The 16,931-nt window shown below is 31.6% G+C and overlaps 1 protein-coding gene across 1 annotated transcript in view; it reads left to right on the forward strand.

Moving 5' to 3' along the window:
* The window catches only part of LOC125070898 (hemicentin-1-like), a 260,952-nt gene that overhangs the window by 89,898 nt on the left and 154,123 nt on the right, over positions 1 to 16,931 (forward strand). The window contains exon 4 of the mRNA XM_047680905.1: positions 5,136 to 5,332. Within this exon, the coding sequence (XP_047536861.1) occupies positions 5,224 to 5,332 (109 nt within the window). The 5' untranslated portion in view covers positions 5,136 to 5,223. The remainder of the gene's footprint in view (positions 1 to 5,135; positions 5,333 to 16,931) is intronic.

Genomic DNA, 16,931 nt, shown 5'->3' on the forward strand with positions numbered 1-16,931 from the left:
CATATTACTTTCAAGACATAAGGTCCCTTTACATTCTACGACCTACTTCGACATGTCCTATGACTATAAAATAAATAAAAAATATGTTAAATATTCTAGTCATATATAAATAATAATTAATTATCAAGCTAAAATATGACGACTTATCAAATAAGAACTTCCAAAATCATGAATATGATTTTCTAATTCGATCTGAAATCGATTACTATGGAAATTTAATGAATACTTTTAAACTCCGTTGATACAAAGTGTATGCTTTCTAATTTATTAGGGTTTTGTCTGTGGTATTTTTGGATCACACTCATTAGACATTTGACTGTCAAACAGAAATTTAATTAGATTTTCATATCAAAGCTTACTTATAAGAACTTACTAATTTATAGTCAAGTAAACAACTAGAGCCGAGATGGCCCAGTGGTTAGAACGCGTTCATCTTAACCGATGATTTCGGGTTCAAACCCAGGCAGGCACCACTGAATTTTCATGTGCTCAATTTGTGTTTATAATTCATCTCGTGCTCGGCGGTGAAGGAAAACATCGTGATGAAACCTGCATGTGTCTATGTTTCAACGAAATTCTGCCACATGTGTATTCTACCAACCCGCATTGGAGCAGCGTGGTGGAATATGCTCCAAACCTTCTCCTCAAGGGAGAGGAGGCCTTCAGCCCAGCAGTGGGAAATTTACAGGCTGTTAATGCTAAAAAAAAAAATTACTAGTTGAGAAGCAGTGAAGCCATGAAGAAACTCATTTATTTTTGGCATTGGTATTTTGTTTATAGCTGAGTATATAGCTTATATACAGCCACATGGGACATTAAATATAAGCTACCACAGTTGGAAGCACATTGACGTTTAAGTAGTTGATTATTCATACTATGCCACTTATCATCAGCAGTGCTGTTCTAAAAAGAACTCACTTCCCACCTGACTCGTGAAATGTTGAAACTTACGGTCATACGCTATTTTAATTCGTTTATTACTTAAATTTTAATAGCCAATGTCTGAGTTCTGCGGTGAGTTTTCAGTTTGTTCTCACAAAATAGCTCTTCAGGTGTCCAATTTATTGCTCCTCTTTTAATTAAAGAATAAAAGTACGTTTCGAACCATTCATTATCATTATCCAAACCATTTATTAATGTAACTGTTTTTATCATTGAAAGTGAACGTGAAGCGATATTTGTTAGTGTAACAGGGCCTTAAACTCCCGAACACATAAACCAGTTGCTGTCATTTTAATGACATATTGATCAAGAAATTAATTTGCATTTTAAATAGAAACTCAAGATATAACAGCTTCGATTTTTATTTGTATTCGATTTTTCGCTTCATTAGTTAGCAGATAAGTAAGTTGTTTTATCATTTTGGTGGCTTTTCGTGCTTAGTTTGAATTTGATAAATAAATTATAGATAAACGAATAATTTAACGTTGGTACTTATGACATGGTCATTAAGAACAAGTGATACTGTTGTAATGTGGACCATGTGTGGGTATGACGACTCGTATCCCGTGACGGCTAACGGCTTGACTTTCTCTTATGCAGTTGTGTCACATCTTCGCCGCTACTTTCTAATCCCTTATAGGTGCTTGGAACGCATAATATATATTATTAAAGGTATATATTGTGTTCATTTTACTTAAAATTTATTTATTGGCTTTCTTTAGTGATAAATTATTTCAATCGCCATTTCGATGTTTCAATGTTTGGTGTCCCGCGACAGCTTCTTATTTGTAAGACAATTGCGTGTGAATTACCATATTATTGTAAATATGGTTTTATTTAAAATTTTGTCTAATTCATGGCTAAGATACAGAACTTGCAACTAAATTATAGGGTACGATATTTTTAAGTATATTCATAAATACTATTGATTTATTTACAAATGTAAAGCCATATATATAGATGGCATAGTATACCCCCTTTTTTAATAAATAATCAAACTGGCAATTTACCACCTGACGGTAAGTGGTCATTACCACCCAGTGGTAGTGCGAGAAACATTAACTATTCTATGCGCCACCAAAATTGGAAACTAAGAAAAGTATATGTAATATGTTCTTTGTATAAGTATTGCTGTTTGGGGGTAGGATCTGTGATGGTTACATGGTACTAACCTAACCAATACAGGTGGAATTGCAAAAATGTCATATCACCAAGAATATACTTATCAAAGATGTATAATACGATGTTAGATTTACCCTGAAATATATTTAAATAAATTATATCACGACTAAGAAAAGTTAGAAGAGAGAAAACCTAATATGACAATGATAAGTCATCAAAACTTATAATTCGTAATGTATTTATTTATTTATTTTATTTTATTTATTACATAGGTCGCTAACAGAGCATACATTCATACAATTGTACATGCTAATAAACAAAAGAAGATCTAGACTAAATGATGCCCTAATTATAAGCAACACTGCATTCTAATAAGACAACAACATAATACTTAGTACTAATAGTTTAGTGAGCAACAAAAAATTTTTTAAATAAAAGTTAGTATATGTACTCGAACAAAAATATAAGAATGTGTTTTTTAGTTATTACAATAATTAATTAACCATTTATAGAAGAATGAAGAAATTTAAGTTTTATGGTTTTCTTAAATTTATAAAGAGAATCAGAAAAAGTTTTTGTAAAAGTTTTTGCAGGTTATTAATGTACGTACTACTGAAATCTCTTATGGCTTTATCAATTCGCTATAGTTACTGTACCAACAAGATCGAAATCTATTAAAGTCGATTTGTATAAAGAAGTTTACTGTTCCCAAAGGATACCTTTTTGCAGGATCCCTTGAAAAAATAAATGTGACCTCGAACGTTCGGGATGTGACAGACAGACGGGCAATGACAAGGGTTCAACCTCATCGGGGGCCCAAACGTGACCGCCCTAGTGAGTAGGAGCTGGAAGCCCAGAAATAGATTAATTCCAAAAGGCCGTGATGTCGAAGTAAAATGAAGAAGGAACTGAGATTTTAAAGTGGTCATTTGTATTTGTCTAACTTGATTTTGTACTGCGAATAGAAGATCATATTTATATTCTTATTTTGGAATACTTTCTTAATTAAATTTGAAGTGTATGATAAATTGAATTTATAAATTGATTGATTCGTTCGTGGTCACGGTCACGTGACCACGAACGCTGCAAAGTGCTCGAAACGTCGGGATGTCAAAATAACATAATTAATATACGCGATTAAATCCGTTAAAAAAACTAGTTTTATTTCAATGTGTAATAATCGCGAAAATCTAAGACAACATTGTGTATGATAAAATTCTGACATACTTTAATGGTATTGGTGGGAACCACACAGCTATAGTCTGTATGGTATATTTCAGCTTTATCACTAAGTGAGCCTAATTAACTTGGCCTATTAAGACATTTAAATCTCATTACTAACAGACGATTTACGATATCTACGAATGTCTTGTTCACGAGAACAAGACATTCGTAGATAATGTCGAAATATCGAGCTCCACTAAATAAAAATAAAAAACATGGTAAATATCCCGTTTTAAATACTGTTAGTAATAAAAATAACCATGTCAATTTAAAATCTTATATTTAAATCTCATTCCAAAAATATTGATAAATAAGACATATTACTCAATCAAAGTTAATATTAAAGATAAAAAGTGTGGCCTTAGTATTTACTGTAGAAAAGAGTTTAGCTGCCCAGTTTCTTTATGGTCTTCTCGGTCTACTTTTCGTGATGCAAAAGTACTTTAATGAGCTTACTTGAATTAAGAATGTTTTGATTTGATTTTCATTATAACCACAAGAAACAGAATCTTTGTTCTTATGATTTGAGATGCACTAATGATGGTAAATATTCCTTTCAATGCTATTTCTTACAGATGACCAATTTGACCAATTTTAATTTTAAGATAAAAAGATCTTAATATTCTTATTAGACAATCAAATTGGTCCTGAATCTTGGAAGAATATTGTTGACTTAAATTTTGGAAAGTAAGTAACACTAACTTCATTTTTATTTTTCAATAATTTGTATAGTGGTCAGTAATGAAAGAGCACTGCGAGGAAAGTTACGTTTGATGGATAAAAAATCAATGCATTTAAGCATTGGGAATGGAATAAAGTCCAAAACTTCCAAGGAGAAGAGATTGGGAGTCCTCACTAACGTGCTATACTTTACTTAAGTGATTTAAATATATTTAGGTCTTTGACCATTTATATTTCTAGATATATTGTTAAAGCTGAGAACGCATCAAAAATAGGGGCCTCCTATTGGCTACTAAATACACGCACACTAGTAAAGTACTGACGTTTGGCAAGTATCAAACATAGCTGTCACGCACACCAAGATAATACCGTTGGATCGTTTGTTTCAGTTCTTTTATAATGCGACACTTTTTGGTAAAATTAATTATATAATATTTGCCGTAAATTTAGACACTAATAACATTCCATGAGGCGTTGTCTGGCTTATCACAAGAAAATTTCATTAATTTCGTCACAATAAACAAAATATATTAATTTATTTTTGAAATTACGTCAAGAATAAAAATATTTCAACATATTAATGACGTATTTCATAAAGCAACCTAACACAATTAAATATTCTCTTGAATATAGTTGAGCTGAAAGCACTTTTCAGAATAAAAACAAGATGTTCGACTCGCCTCAGCGAGAACTTCGTAACAAAAGAATCGTCAGAAAGGCATAAAGTTATATTATGGGCTTCTCATGTCAAAGTTCGTATTGTTTTTAAAACACGTTGTCGACTCCCATTGAATTATTCCATTCTATTTAAAGTACAAATGAATGCAAGCGAAAAGTTTGCGCTGGTACTGCGAACTGCCAACACAAATACTCGTAACTTGATATATTCAAGTAGACGTTACTTTTAAAATTACATTTATCGAATTGGCATTTATAAAGTCGTTTGTAAATTAAGTGAAACATTGCTAAGGAAACATAACAGGTTCCTCTTAAGAGGAACTGCAAGAGTATTATTTTCTTCTTCTCATTCAGTCAAACCATCTTGACAAACTTGCTTAGTAATATATATAACGAAGCTTTTATTTTCATAACCTATTGCGTCAGTTCAAAAACTATCTATAATATTCATTTAATAGTAAGTAATTAAATATTTTTGTATTTTCCAGGTACATACTCCGTAAAGTAAGCGTGGACCGGACCTAGTGATCTAGTGTAGTGTAATGAGTGTAGTGATGTTATCGTGAGAACGGGGCAATGTTGAGGCCGTTTGGTCCAGTTTCGTGGGCCTGGCTGGTGCTCGCGTTAGGCCACACTACGGCCTACACCGACACCGAGGATTTCCTCAGCGATTTGGATAAACCAGGTTAGTGCCCGTTTCATAACGTATTACAATGAGCCTTCCATATTTGAAATGGCTTATATAAATGTTCATATTCAGTCAACTTTAGAGTTTATCTATAGATGAGGTTACATTTAAGCGCAGCGTTTTTTGTGATGTTATGAGAAATGATCATTTTATAAGGAAAAGTGATATTTGCCTGTCACATTTCCTGATAGTGATAAAAATTTTAATTTTTGAATCAATGAAATAAATCTAACTATTCATAATGTTTCTGAGTTGAATCGAAATACGAACGCAACAAAGATCTTTAGAAATACCTTAAAAGAAGATAATATTAAGAAGTTTAAGATAGGATCTATCCATTAATATTATAATGTATTTTTTTTCTTTTCACGTCCATTGAGTGAAAAGTTCTGAAGGTATGGCTATGTTCAGTCGACGCCTGACGTTATGATAGAATATGAATTGTTGGTACCTCGTTGGTATTAGTTGGCAGCAGAGCTGCAGATCCAGAGTTCAAATCCGAAAGCTTTTTAAGAGTTTTTGTGTCAAAGTTCGTCCTTGAACATCTCGTCTAATAATATTGAATAACTTTAATTCTACCTTGCTTATATTTGATTTATAACTTTGCCATACTCATGTTTTTCATTACCTCGTTGTTCATTTGATATATCTTGTATGCTTTATAAACACAGTCGTGTATATAAAATAGTACATTGCCAAGTAGGACTCATTAACTAAAGACTAGTATAGCTTATCCGATTGGTTAACACTGTCCTACTCGATAGGGTCGAAGCGTGAATAGCCTATATCTTACTCAATCAAACTTACGTTACCTGACATTAGCGCTTTTAAAAAACAGATACAGCTTTGTGGTAGTCTAAATATCGAGCAATGGGTTCTTTGTGTGTAGTGTTAATTTTTTTAACGCATCCGTATATTTGATTTTAAATAAAGAATTATAACTCAATAAAGAGAAGTCTTGTTTAATATTGTAGGTTAAGTAACGTTGTATCACTTTTATTTTTGTGAACGATATTTATTTGCGCGGCTTACAGTAGAGTAACTGATAGAAATCGACAAGTAAAAAAAAAGTGTTATGACCCCTCTAGGCGACCGTTTCCTCTCTTTCTCTTTCTGCCTGACTCTTTCTATCACATATTGTTTAATATAGCATTATTTAAATTTATTTTTTGGTATTGTTTTAATTCACATAGGATTTTTAATAATAATATTATTTCTTGTCATTTATGTATCCTTAAGCGTTGTTAATTTGTTTCATTGTGTATGTCATTTCATATATATAACATAGCAAAAGCAGCTTCGTCCCATCCGAGTGTCCAACGCCATAATTATTATTTTAATACATTTGTTTTTACTATAGAAGCAAAATAATAGCGTGTGATTGACATTCGCCTGTATTATAAATTTATTTGGATGTAATTTGAAAAGGTTATATATGATTTGTTGATAGCATGTATATCTAAATCGATTTATTCGTATCAAATCGTAATAACAAAGTTTACCTAAATTATTTATTTACCTTCGATTTTCGATTCGTTCGTTATCACGTCGAATATTTCGAGAAGGTTTTATTTGAACAAACAGCGAATTCTGTCAAAAGTTAAGTTTTTAAAAGAAATTCGATCTATTATTTTGTGTACATCAATAGGACAAACTTTTTATGATAAAATTTATAAAATTGTACCACAATTACGTAATTATAAAGAGTCAAAGTGTGTTCGAAATTCTGGGCGTATAATCGTTTTGGAACGAAATTAGACCAATTATTCTTTTAATATATTTATTCGTATCTTTATATGGTATGGATTAAAATAAAACTCGGCACACAATTTTACACTTATCGACATATACATTTAAAGTTCATATTAAAAGTAAATTTTATATATTAATAAATATAATAATAAGGATTCAAGAATACTGCAACAATTTTTAAGATCTTTATTAGTCTTGTCCGTGGTAAACTGGAATACTGTAATATTATTTGGTCACCTTATAAAAAACTCCATACCTCAAGGATTGAAAATATTCAAAAACGTTTCTTGAGGCAAATATTATATAAGTTTAAACTAAAATTTAAGAATTATAATGACAGCTTAAAGTACTTTAAAATATTTAGTCTTGAAATGAGAAGGAAAACCCTATGTTTAATGTTTCTTTATAAACTTTTAAACAACAAAATTGACTGTCCAGATCTCTTAAATAATATAATAATAAAAATATAGTGTTTAATTTCGTGGTAATTGTATAGATATTATAATATTATCAAATGTTAATGTTTAATTATTATGTAATGTAATTGTTTTATTGAATAATGTAAGAGATTTATTGTATTTTTAATCATTATTGTTTCTTAATTTAATTTTTGATACACTACAATATTAATGTTTTGCATGATGTGATAACCTATAATTAAAAGGACATTTAAGTCATCTTTATTATATAGTCTTTATAACATAACGCATGTAATAATGTTTACTTTTGTTGGTTAACCAAATAAATAAATAAATTAATTAATTAATTAATAGCGTAAGCCGATTTTTGTCCCAGTGATTATAACACGACAGCTGCACACGAAAAATCCATTAATGTCTCATTCTAAGGAGCTCCAACCGCAGATGTGCAGAAAATTAAAGAGGATTCTTGATTGCAATTTACTATATTGTTAGAATTTAACAAAGAATAAAGCGGAAAAAAGTTACTGGCCGGACACATATGTTGCAGAATTTAACTACATGAAATTTCAGTAGTCTGGATTTGAACCCACAATCGTCAGTTGGGACGAGGTTTAACCACTAAGGCACCTCGGACTCATATAATAACTCCAGTCTGTCTAATTCGTCTTCAAAATCCCATTTCATCAGAAGTGTGAAGCAAGACCCTATTCTGATTAAGATTTTATATTGCGTGCCCCAGAAAGGTAAGTTTATGGAGGAATTCGGTCGTTTTTCTTATTTATAATTCATACGATATCCAATAAATGGGGTGCTGGATGGTTAAACCAAAGAGAACCACTGTTTTATTGAACAAATGCTGTGTAAATCTGAACTCCCAGCGTGAGATTGTTTATATTCCCCGTTGGTTACATGTGGGATTCGTGCGGTTAGTTTTGACTTCAAATATTATATTATTTGGTTTTTTTTTTTATAGTATAAGTAGTACGGGCAAATTATCTGATGGTAAATAGACAAAACTACTACTACTGCATTTAAACATTGAATCTTGCAAACTCAGATGAACACAACAGTATTGCTGCTTTTTGGTAGAATGTATGATAGTGGTACCACCACGTAAAATTTTATAACGCAATGAATATAATTAAGCAGTTTGTCTAGCAAATAAAACTCATCACTTAGTTGCGATATAATAAAAAAATATTTTTGTTGTATTTTTTTTTTATTACTCAATCATTTCAGACACACTTGTCACTTGTCCTGTATAAAATGAAATTAGTGCTTACAATATTCGTTGTAAACTATTATATTAAAGTATTTGCTTATTTTTTTTCTTAATCTGTTTTTTTTTTTTATAATTAAAAATAAATTATCTTTACGATTTGAAACAAATCATACGTTCGTATATTTCAACATCACAAATCCGCCCCATTCTGTGTTTAATATTCTCAAACATTTTTTCATCGTACTCAAAGAATCCTTTATTCAAATCAACTCATAAATTTTAAATCTTAGCTCGGTATAAATCATTCTACAATTAAATGAACATTTATACAAGAAAAAAAAGACATATTTAATCATAAAAAAACAGGGTTGTTGACAGCCCTACGATATTAATAATGAATTACGGACGCGGCAACACTGGGCTTTATTAATGTTGCCAGTGAGAAAAAGTTTAAAGGTATTATGGCCACTGAGTCCTTCTCGTATATGTTACTTGTAGCTATATGAAAAAGTAATGGTGTTCTTAGTTTTTTCGACGTAAACTGTTTGACACGCGGCTGGCTTAGTTATGATTTCTTAAAGATGTTCAATGGGCATAGCAGCACAATTCCAGTCGAGGGAACAGTAGTAACTAAATATGTCAACCATTTATTCATTTCACGGCATTGTCATGGCAATTGTTATTTTTAAATTGATTTCCAATCAGACCCCAGGCTAAATAATACCAAAAATAATCAAAGTCAGATACCTGCTTCAATATTTTTTATTATAGCTTTCAATAAAGTAAATGAGGCATTGAAAAAAATGTATACATAAAGAATTAATAATTATAACCATATCTGTATAAATGAACTTTTGGTCAGTGCTCAACCAAATGTTTGAACCAATTGAGTAAAAAATCTCGAGCAGAAAAACACACGCCAGCATCTATTTAGTTATTTATCTTAGAATATTCCTTAAAGATCGGAGCTGAGATATTAAGAAACCTGTGCCTATTGTAGCCCTGGCTCGTCTTTAAGCCGGCAATCAGCAGTGCAGAGAATTGATGTTTGACGATAGAATAATTGATGACCAAGACGGACTCACCGACGGCCCTATTCCCAATATAAATAAATTAATATGCTTGAAAGGAGTATCAAAAAAGAAAACGTCATGCGTTTTAATTTCAATTGGTAAACTGTCTGTATATTGGGCGTGATATCGATTAATTCCGAGGCAATATCTAAAATTATTATTTTAGTAGTCTACGCGTGTACCTATGTTAGTATGTTAATTTGCTCCCGTGTTAAAGTTGAGATGCCCTACTGACTACATATATAAATATACAGATACAACATATTAACGTAACTACCACGTATCCTATGTCTGACCTGAAATTAACCTAAAATAATATGAAAGTTAAATATCAAACAGCTTAGTAGTTTTTGCGTGATATCGGATAAAACAAACAAAACTTACCTCTTTGTAATATTCGTATCATATCGTGCTCCGTCGTAAAGAAAAATATCGTGAGCGAATTTCATGCGCCGGAAAAGTACTGCCATATAAATACATTAACTCAAAACATCAGCGAGAGGTGAAGAGGCAGTTACTTCAGTTCTGTCCTTGAAAATATATTATTAAAAATAACTTACATATAAGATTTGAGTATTACACATATTCAAAAAGACGGAAGTGCCTAATATCTAAGCATCATGAAACACAGTGACCTGCAGAATTTCGTTGGGACCTTGTCAATCTCACGATTTGTTTTTAAGAACAAAATAAAATAAACAGAAGCGAAAAGGAACGTAAAGTTTCTTTTTATTTTCTGCTAGGGCAGCATGGACATATTCTCCAACTATCGTGAGCTACATATGACGATCATTGGCTTATTGGAGCTAGTCACGCGGCGAGGAATTATTGACAAGATTTTAATATTGTTAGTATTGTATTGGTTCTGTATATAAATAAGACTTATTCTTGTACAATTGTAAAAACCTTGTTGATGTTTATTTATATAGCTTTCGCTGTTATCGTACATTCAAAAGATTTAAACTGAACACTTTTTTTTATTTGACCTTGAATATAAAATGCATTATTCTTTAATTTAAGTAGGCACTTTTGGCCTAATAAGTTTTAATGTGATATTACCACCGGTTGGAACTGTAGGACTGTTTTTACTTGGTGGTAGGGACTTTGAGTAAACCTGTTTGGGTAGGTGTAACTCAATCAGATATTCTAGCACCAGAACAAGCCAGTGTAAATACAGGGACAAGGAACAAAACACGTCAGTTACCAAGGTTGATGTCGCATTAGTGATGTAAGGAATTGATAATAGTAAGCTAATGTCTAAAGGTGGTAATGGCCATTAACTCATTGTGGTGGCCCATTTGCCCGTCCGCCTTCCTTTATCATAAAAAATTATATGTCCTATTTTAAATGTTACGCACATAACAATCCTATAAGTTCTAACTCAAAACTGTGACCATGTCTGTATCAAAATGCCTTTCAAAGCCAAGCAAATCATCACTCAACTTATAATTCATCTCGTGTTCTATAATAAAAGAAAAACTCGTGAAGAAACCTCCATGTGTCGGTAGAAGTAAAAAGCTGTCAAACCCAAAATTGACCCATCGTGGTAGAATAAACTGTAAATCTTGCCCTCAAAAGAAAAGAAAGTCAATAAATAGCTCGCGCTCAAATAGTATAATTCTAAGAACGTACAAATATAACTTTTGTCAAAAATATATTTTTTGAATGGCTGAGATTAGCGCGTTCGAATAAACAAACACTCCAGCTTCATAATATTACAGTAGTATTATAGTAAAGATAAAAATAATACTAAAACTAATCCGTTCAAAATCAAAATTGCTTTACCGAAGTCGGTTCTTAATAGCACTTTTGAATGGTCATTTTAGAAGATTATAACGTCAATGGTTTTGTAGATTATATAGAGAAAATTCATAAAACCATTTCAAGTACAAAAACGACTGGAGTTTTGTTATAAATGGACGTAACATTTTATTATAACCATAAGCGGGTAAAAGAACTCACCTATTTTATTACTGAATCTGCTTAGATAATATCAAAGAAAATATAATCGTTTTATTATGGCTAATGAACCCTGAACTTTGGCTGATGTTTTATTTCTAACGTATAACAATACGTCACTAAATTATCATATGAGGGTTCGATATTGAACCGAATATTACTTGAGTTTTCTTTATATGTAATAAACATGATATTATGAAAAACGGTATACACGTTGTCATGTCATGAAATTTTATGGCTATTTATAGTAATGTGTATTTGGATTAAGGTTTTGACGGTATTGACATTTTGTTAAGACTTTTACGTATAGACAATTTTATTTTCTTTTTTGATTATCTCTTTGAGCAATTTCCCCCACGACAGTCACTCTAAACTAGTGCAAAATTATACGTGCAGACACAATTGTATTTTCTATTTGCTTACATTCATAATCAATGGAATGACAAATCCGACACGACCGGAAAGAGTTCAGTGCTGGAATAAAGACTTGCTTTCCAAGACAAAAGTGAACACACTGTCAACTTCCAGACGGCGTACTTCTGTGAAGAATATCCGCACAGATTTTTGGCTCGAAAGAACCTCAGGAAAGTCTTCTCTTTAATAGATGTGGGCTGTCATTGTTTCACTTACATACGTGTCAATTTTTTGTCGATAGCATCCGATGACGAATTTAGGCGACCAATGAGCGTTCAGTATTTAATCAACTTATTAATTTTTTCTTTGATCAACGTTGTAGAAACAAAGTGCCATTATTTTATAATAAAAATGTCTATTTCACTACTGCATTCCGTGACGTCATAGGTTGACGTCGAACACAATCATGAAATATTATTGATATTTCAATTCCTAACAATACCCGTTCATTACATATTGCCTTAAATATATAGGTACAAATATGAAGCCAAGATGGTCTAGTGAGCCCAATATAACACCAGGTAGCCCATTTTATATTTTGTAAGGTCTTTCGTGAAAAACAAGTTATTAAATGTTGGATTTCTGGCCAGCTCTCATCGGTGGAATCTACATTCCAAACTATTCATATACATCAAGTATTTCACTACCAACATCACCAAGGCAATAATAATTTCATATTTCCCTTCATGTTCAGCATTTTCTTCGTAATAGAAAATGAACAAGTCTTTTTAATTAGACCGAGCGTGAATTACAACGAGTCTGAAAGCGTGAAGCTGTCAGCAATTAGAGGTCGAAGCTAACCCCTTGCAGACGTAAAGTGCACGCCATAAAACATTGAATCGCACGAAATTAACTTCATTGGTATTAAAACCGCAAACCGTCGGTTTTCTCTCATGGAGTGAATTAGTTTCACGCTACTTAAATAGCAATTTTTATAACTGAGAAACTTGGGTTCAATATATAAGAGTTTTTACGATGTATATAATCTAAAGTGCCATGCTTGTGACGAAGTTTGGTATTGGAAGTAGTTTCATGTTGCTGCGGGTCCTGTTTGCAATTTTAAGTAAAGTATTTCAGCGTTGCTGGGTTATGTTTTTTTGAAGACACACTTATAAACAATACTTATAAACGACTTGAGTAAGAAGTTCTTAAAAACATATTGGTTACAGAGTTACTTGTCGGTTCTTCTAGGTAGAATCTACTTTTCGAATCGGCGGTAACTTTACATGCAATTCAACACTGTAACATGCCGATTCAAAAAGACTTTTATGAACTACTTGAATTAAGAATGTATTAATTTGATTTTAATTTTAGCCAAGGAACATAGCGTTTTAGTTATCATGTCTTGCACTTTCCGAATCATAGTTTCACATTTAATTCAATACTGTTACATGACGAATCAAAAGTCTACTAATTTTTTTAGTCTACGCGCATCTGAATAGCAATAACATAAACTGTAAATTTGAATTTGTATTCAAAAGTTTGAATCAATATTAACTTCACTGATTATTAATTATATCGTTTTCTTTTTAATAAAAAAATCCTTATAACCTTCGATGCCTTCCAGTCGTACTCAATTATGCTGTAATTCCTTCACTGTGAGAGCTGTCAAATTATAGAACCCCCTGCCTCGAGAAATTCGTCAAGCTGGTACGTATTTTCTGAAATCGTTTGCATAATTATGTTTTATCAATTTTCATTTTTTTATATGTATAAAATTAATATAATTTTCGGAATATTTTCATTTTTATTCGAAACGCACAGAGAGATTGGTTAAGTCGATAAAAGTGACACGGCCAATCGTTTTAATTCAGGTCAAACAATCATTTAATCACTCAGCAATCATAATCTTTGCGAGTGTGCTTGGTACCCTGAGACACCTTCTATGCATTGAAATTTCAATGTCTAGCCATTAATCACGCACTGATCTATTGAATTAATTATTAATAAATGTTAATAATGAACGGGGGACAATTTTCTCAACACAGTTAACTTATCAAAGTCATAATCAATTCTGATTTTTTTTCTATACTTTGTCGATGCTTCTGTCCAATGTCGATAGAGGGTATTGGCGTCACGCATAACCCAATCAGAATAGTCAGACAATCGCAATTTATCAAATGTGTTCGATTATTTTGAATGTTTTATTTACCATTGTATGCAGGGCCGGATCGTCCATTACGTAGAGTAGGCAACTGTAAAAGACAAATATTTCTCTTATTGTATATATTTGGTATATATTTGGCTTATCTTCGTAAAATAATAAAATCATTTTAATTAATTAATTACTATTAAATAAAATTAAGTTGTCGTAGAAATAAAATATTTATTGGACCTAACCTAACTTGAAACAAACCCTTATAAAACAAACTTCCAACCCCTTGTTTTACCCCCTTAGGGATTGAGTTTCATAAAATATATTGTAAATGTCTACACCCTATAAGAAACCTACCTGCCAAATTTCGTTTGAACGTGATCAGTGAGTGGTATTTCGCTTTTATATACCTATATAGGTAGAAGTTATTTTAATTTGTTTATTGCAAATGCTCACTGTTCCTGTTTTTATCCTTTGTTCGTTACTCTAGAAAGACCTGACCTGAAAGAGATCATTTCAAGCGATTAGCGCCTTTGCCTGCTTTATGTTTAATTTGTTTTTTCTTTGCATACGTTGTTTCCTATGTTATAAAACACACAATGGTAGGTAATGTAAGGTTATTAACTTGCGTATCTCAGGAATTAATCCTTGCATTTTTCTAATAAATTCAACGTGCACTATGTTGAGTTTATGTGACAAAAATATATGTACTTTTTATAAATAGACTCTTTACACGGCTCCTAAATTAGAAACTATACCTCTCTAGCTATTAATTTAAGAGATCTTGACCTGTTTATTTTAACTTTCGTCTTTTGGGTCATCTCAAGAAGAGACACGCCAAAAGACGTTTGATGATTTTCGTTGAGACTTTGAATAAAAATTTTTGCACGAGTTTTAAAAATTTTAGAATTCATAGTTCTTATATAATTCAATAATTTCTTTTGTTTCATGCATATCTATCTACTTGAAATTATATTAATTGTAATTAAAATTCTAAAGATAATTAGATGCCAAGTGCCATTTCATCCAGTAAAAAAAACAGTAATGTAGGACGCCTCGGTATCGCTTCCGTGTGCTATCATAAGGCCCCGAGAAGTTAACCGTTCAATCAAGCGTGCCTGGAGGGTGCCTCTGGGTACCAAGAACACTCCAAAACATTATAGAATATTGCTGCTCTCGCGAAATTAAGATGTTTCAAAGGGATTTTACAAAAACTCTATTTCCATAATCGTAGTCCTCCTGTACAAAAGAAAAATCTCCCACATACATAAGAAAGATTTATCTATTATACCTTACGTTGGAAGTAAAAAGTTTAAAAAAAGCAATAAATAATACGTAACATTCCATGCATAAGAGGTTCGTAAGGTCAAGGAACGTACTATGTTACGTTTTTCGTGTGTGATGATTTACGGCATCCTTTGAAAGTCAGTAAGCAAATTTGCAATGCGTATGACCGTGACAAGGCTATGTATCATGGCGTTTAATATTATTATGGATTCCTACTGAATATGTATGAGTCGCGAAAACCGTCCTCATTTTTAGCTGAAATATTTTTGACTTACAAAATTTGTTAGCCGAGAATTACATAGAAAGTTCTGATTGTTGAATTTATTTTAATACAATTTACCCCGTGTATTTGTTCATTTATTGGCTGGGTTTTTCATGAAACAGTAAACAGCTATTAAAACATCAAAAATTTTTATTTAAAATTAAATGTATTTTTTGACATGACAAGGTATACAAACTATGCATAAATTATTTTAGTAAATTTTTATCTTCCCTCTAAAATTTTTTTCTAAATTTTATTTTAAGAAGCCGAATGAGTAAATGCCTCATCATACTAAGTTAACCTTTGTTCATTAGAATTGATATTGTGAGAAGTATAATATTATGGACAACTATACTTTTTGCTTTGAAAATCATCGTGAGAACTAAAATACAACAGAATATTTATTTACGAATAAGCGTTGTAACAATTCGGCTCCTTAATGACTAGTTTTATTTCCTAATACTAATAATAACAATATGGTTAAGTAACTTTAATTGACATATACCGTGACCTCGTATCAGGACCCGTATTTGCAGGATAGCAGTTTGCCACATGTATAGTTATCTACTAATTTGAATGGGAGAGGTGTGATGAAATAAGCTCCAAACCATTGAAGAGAAAAGATGCCCAACACAGGAATATTTAATGCCTGAAAGGTTTATTATTTTCTGTTAATAAATCTTGATGTAAAATATTCGATTTCGCCTACTAAGATATTCGTGGAAGCTATAAAGATACCTTAGCTCATGTTATGCTGGCTGGTGGGGTGGTTGCTAGCGGAAAGATAATTTGAAGAGATACAATTTTAGTTATCATAATTCTTTGTTCATATAATAATATTTAAAAACAATATAATAAAAACTTAATCTCTCTAGAAAAAGGTCAAATAGTAATGTATATGAAGGCAGTTTGTTCGAAGCTTATCTATTAGATAAAACTTGGGTCATAAAACCGATTATTACCAGATAAAGAACCCACACGAAGATCGGAAAACATCGTATGTTTTATTGCTAAGACTTTTTTATACACAATAAATTAAATTTATATGATGTGTTTTGTTCTCGTTGGGAAAGCGATTTCTCCGCTTTGTGGGACCCATCCACACCGAAA

Source organism: Vanessa atalanta, chromosome 18 (genome assembly GCF_905147765.1).
Source record: "Vanessa atalanta chromosome 18, ilVanAtal1.2, whole genome shotgun sequence".
Classification (NCBI taxonomy): Eukaryota; Metazoa; Arthropoda; class Insecta; order Lepidoptera; family Nymphalidae; genus Vanessa; species Vanessa atalanta.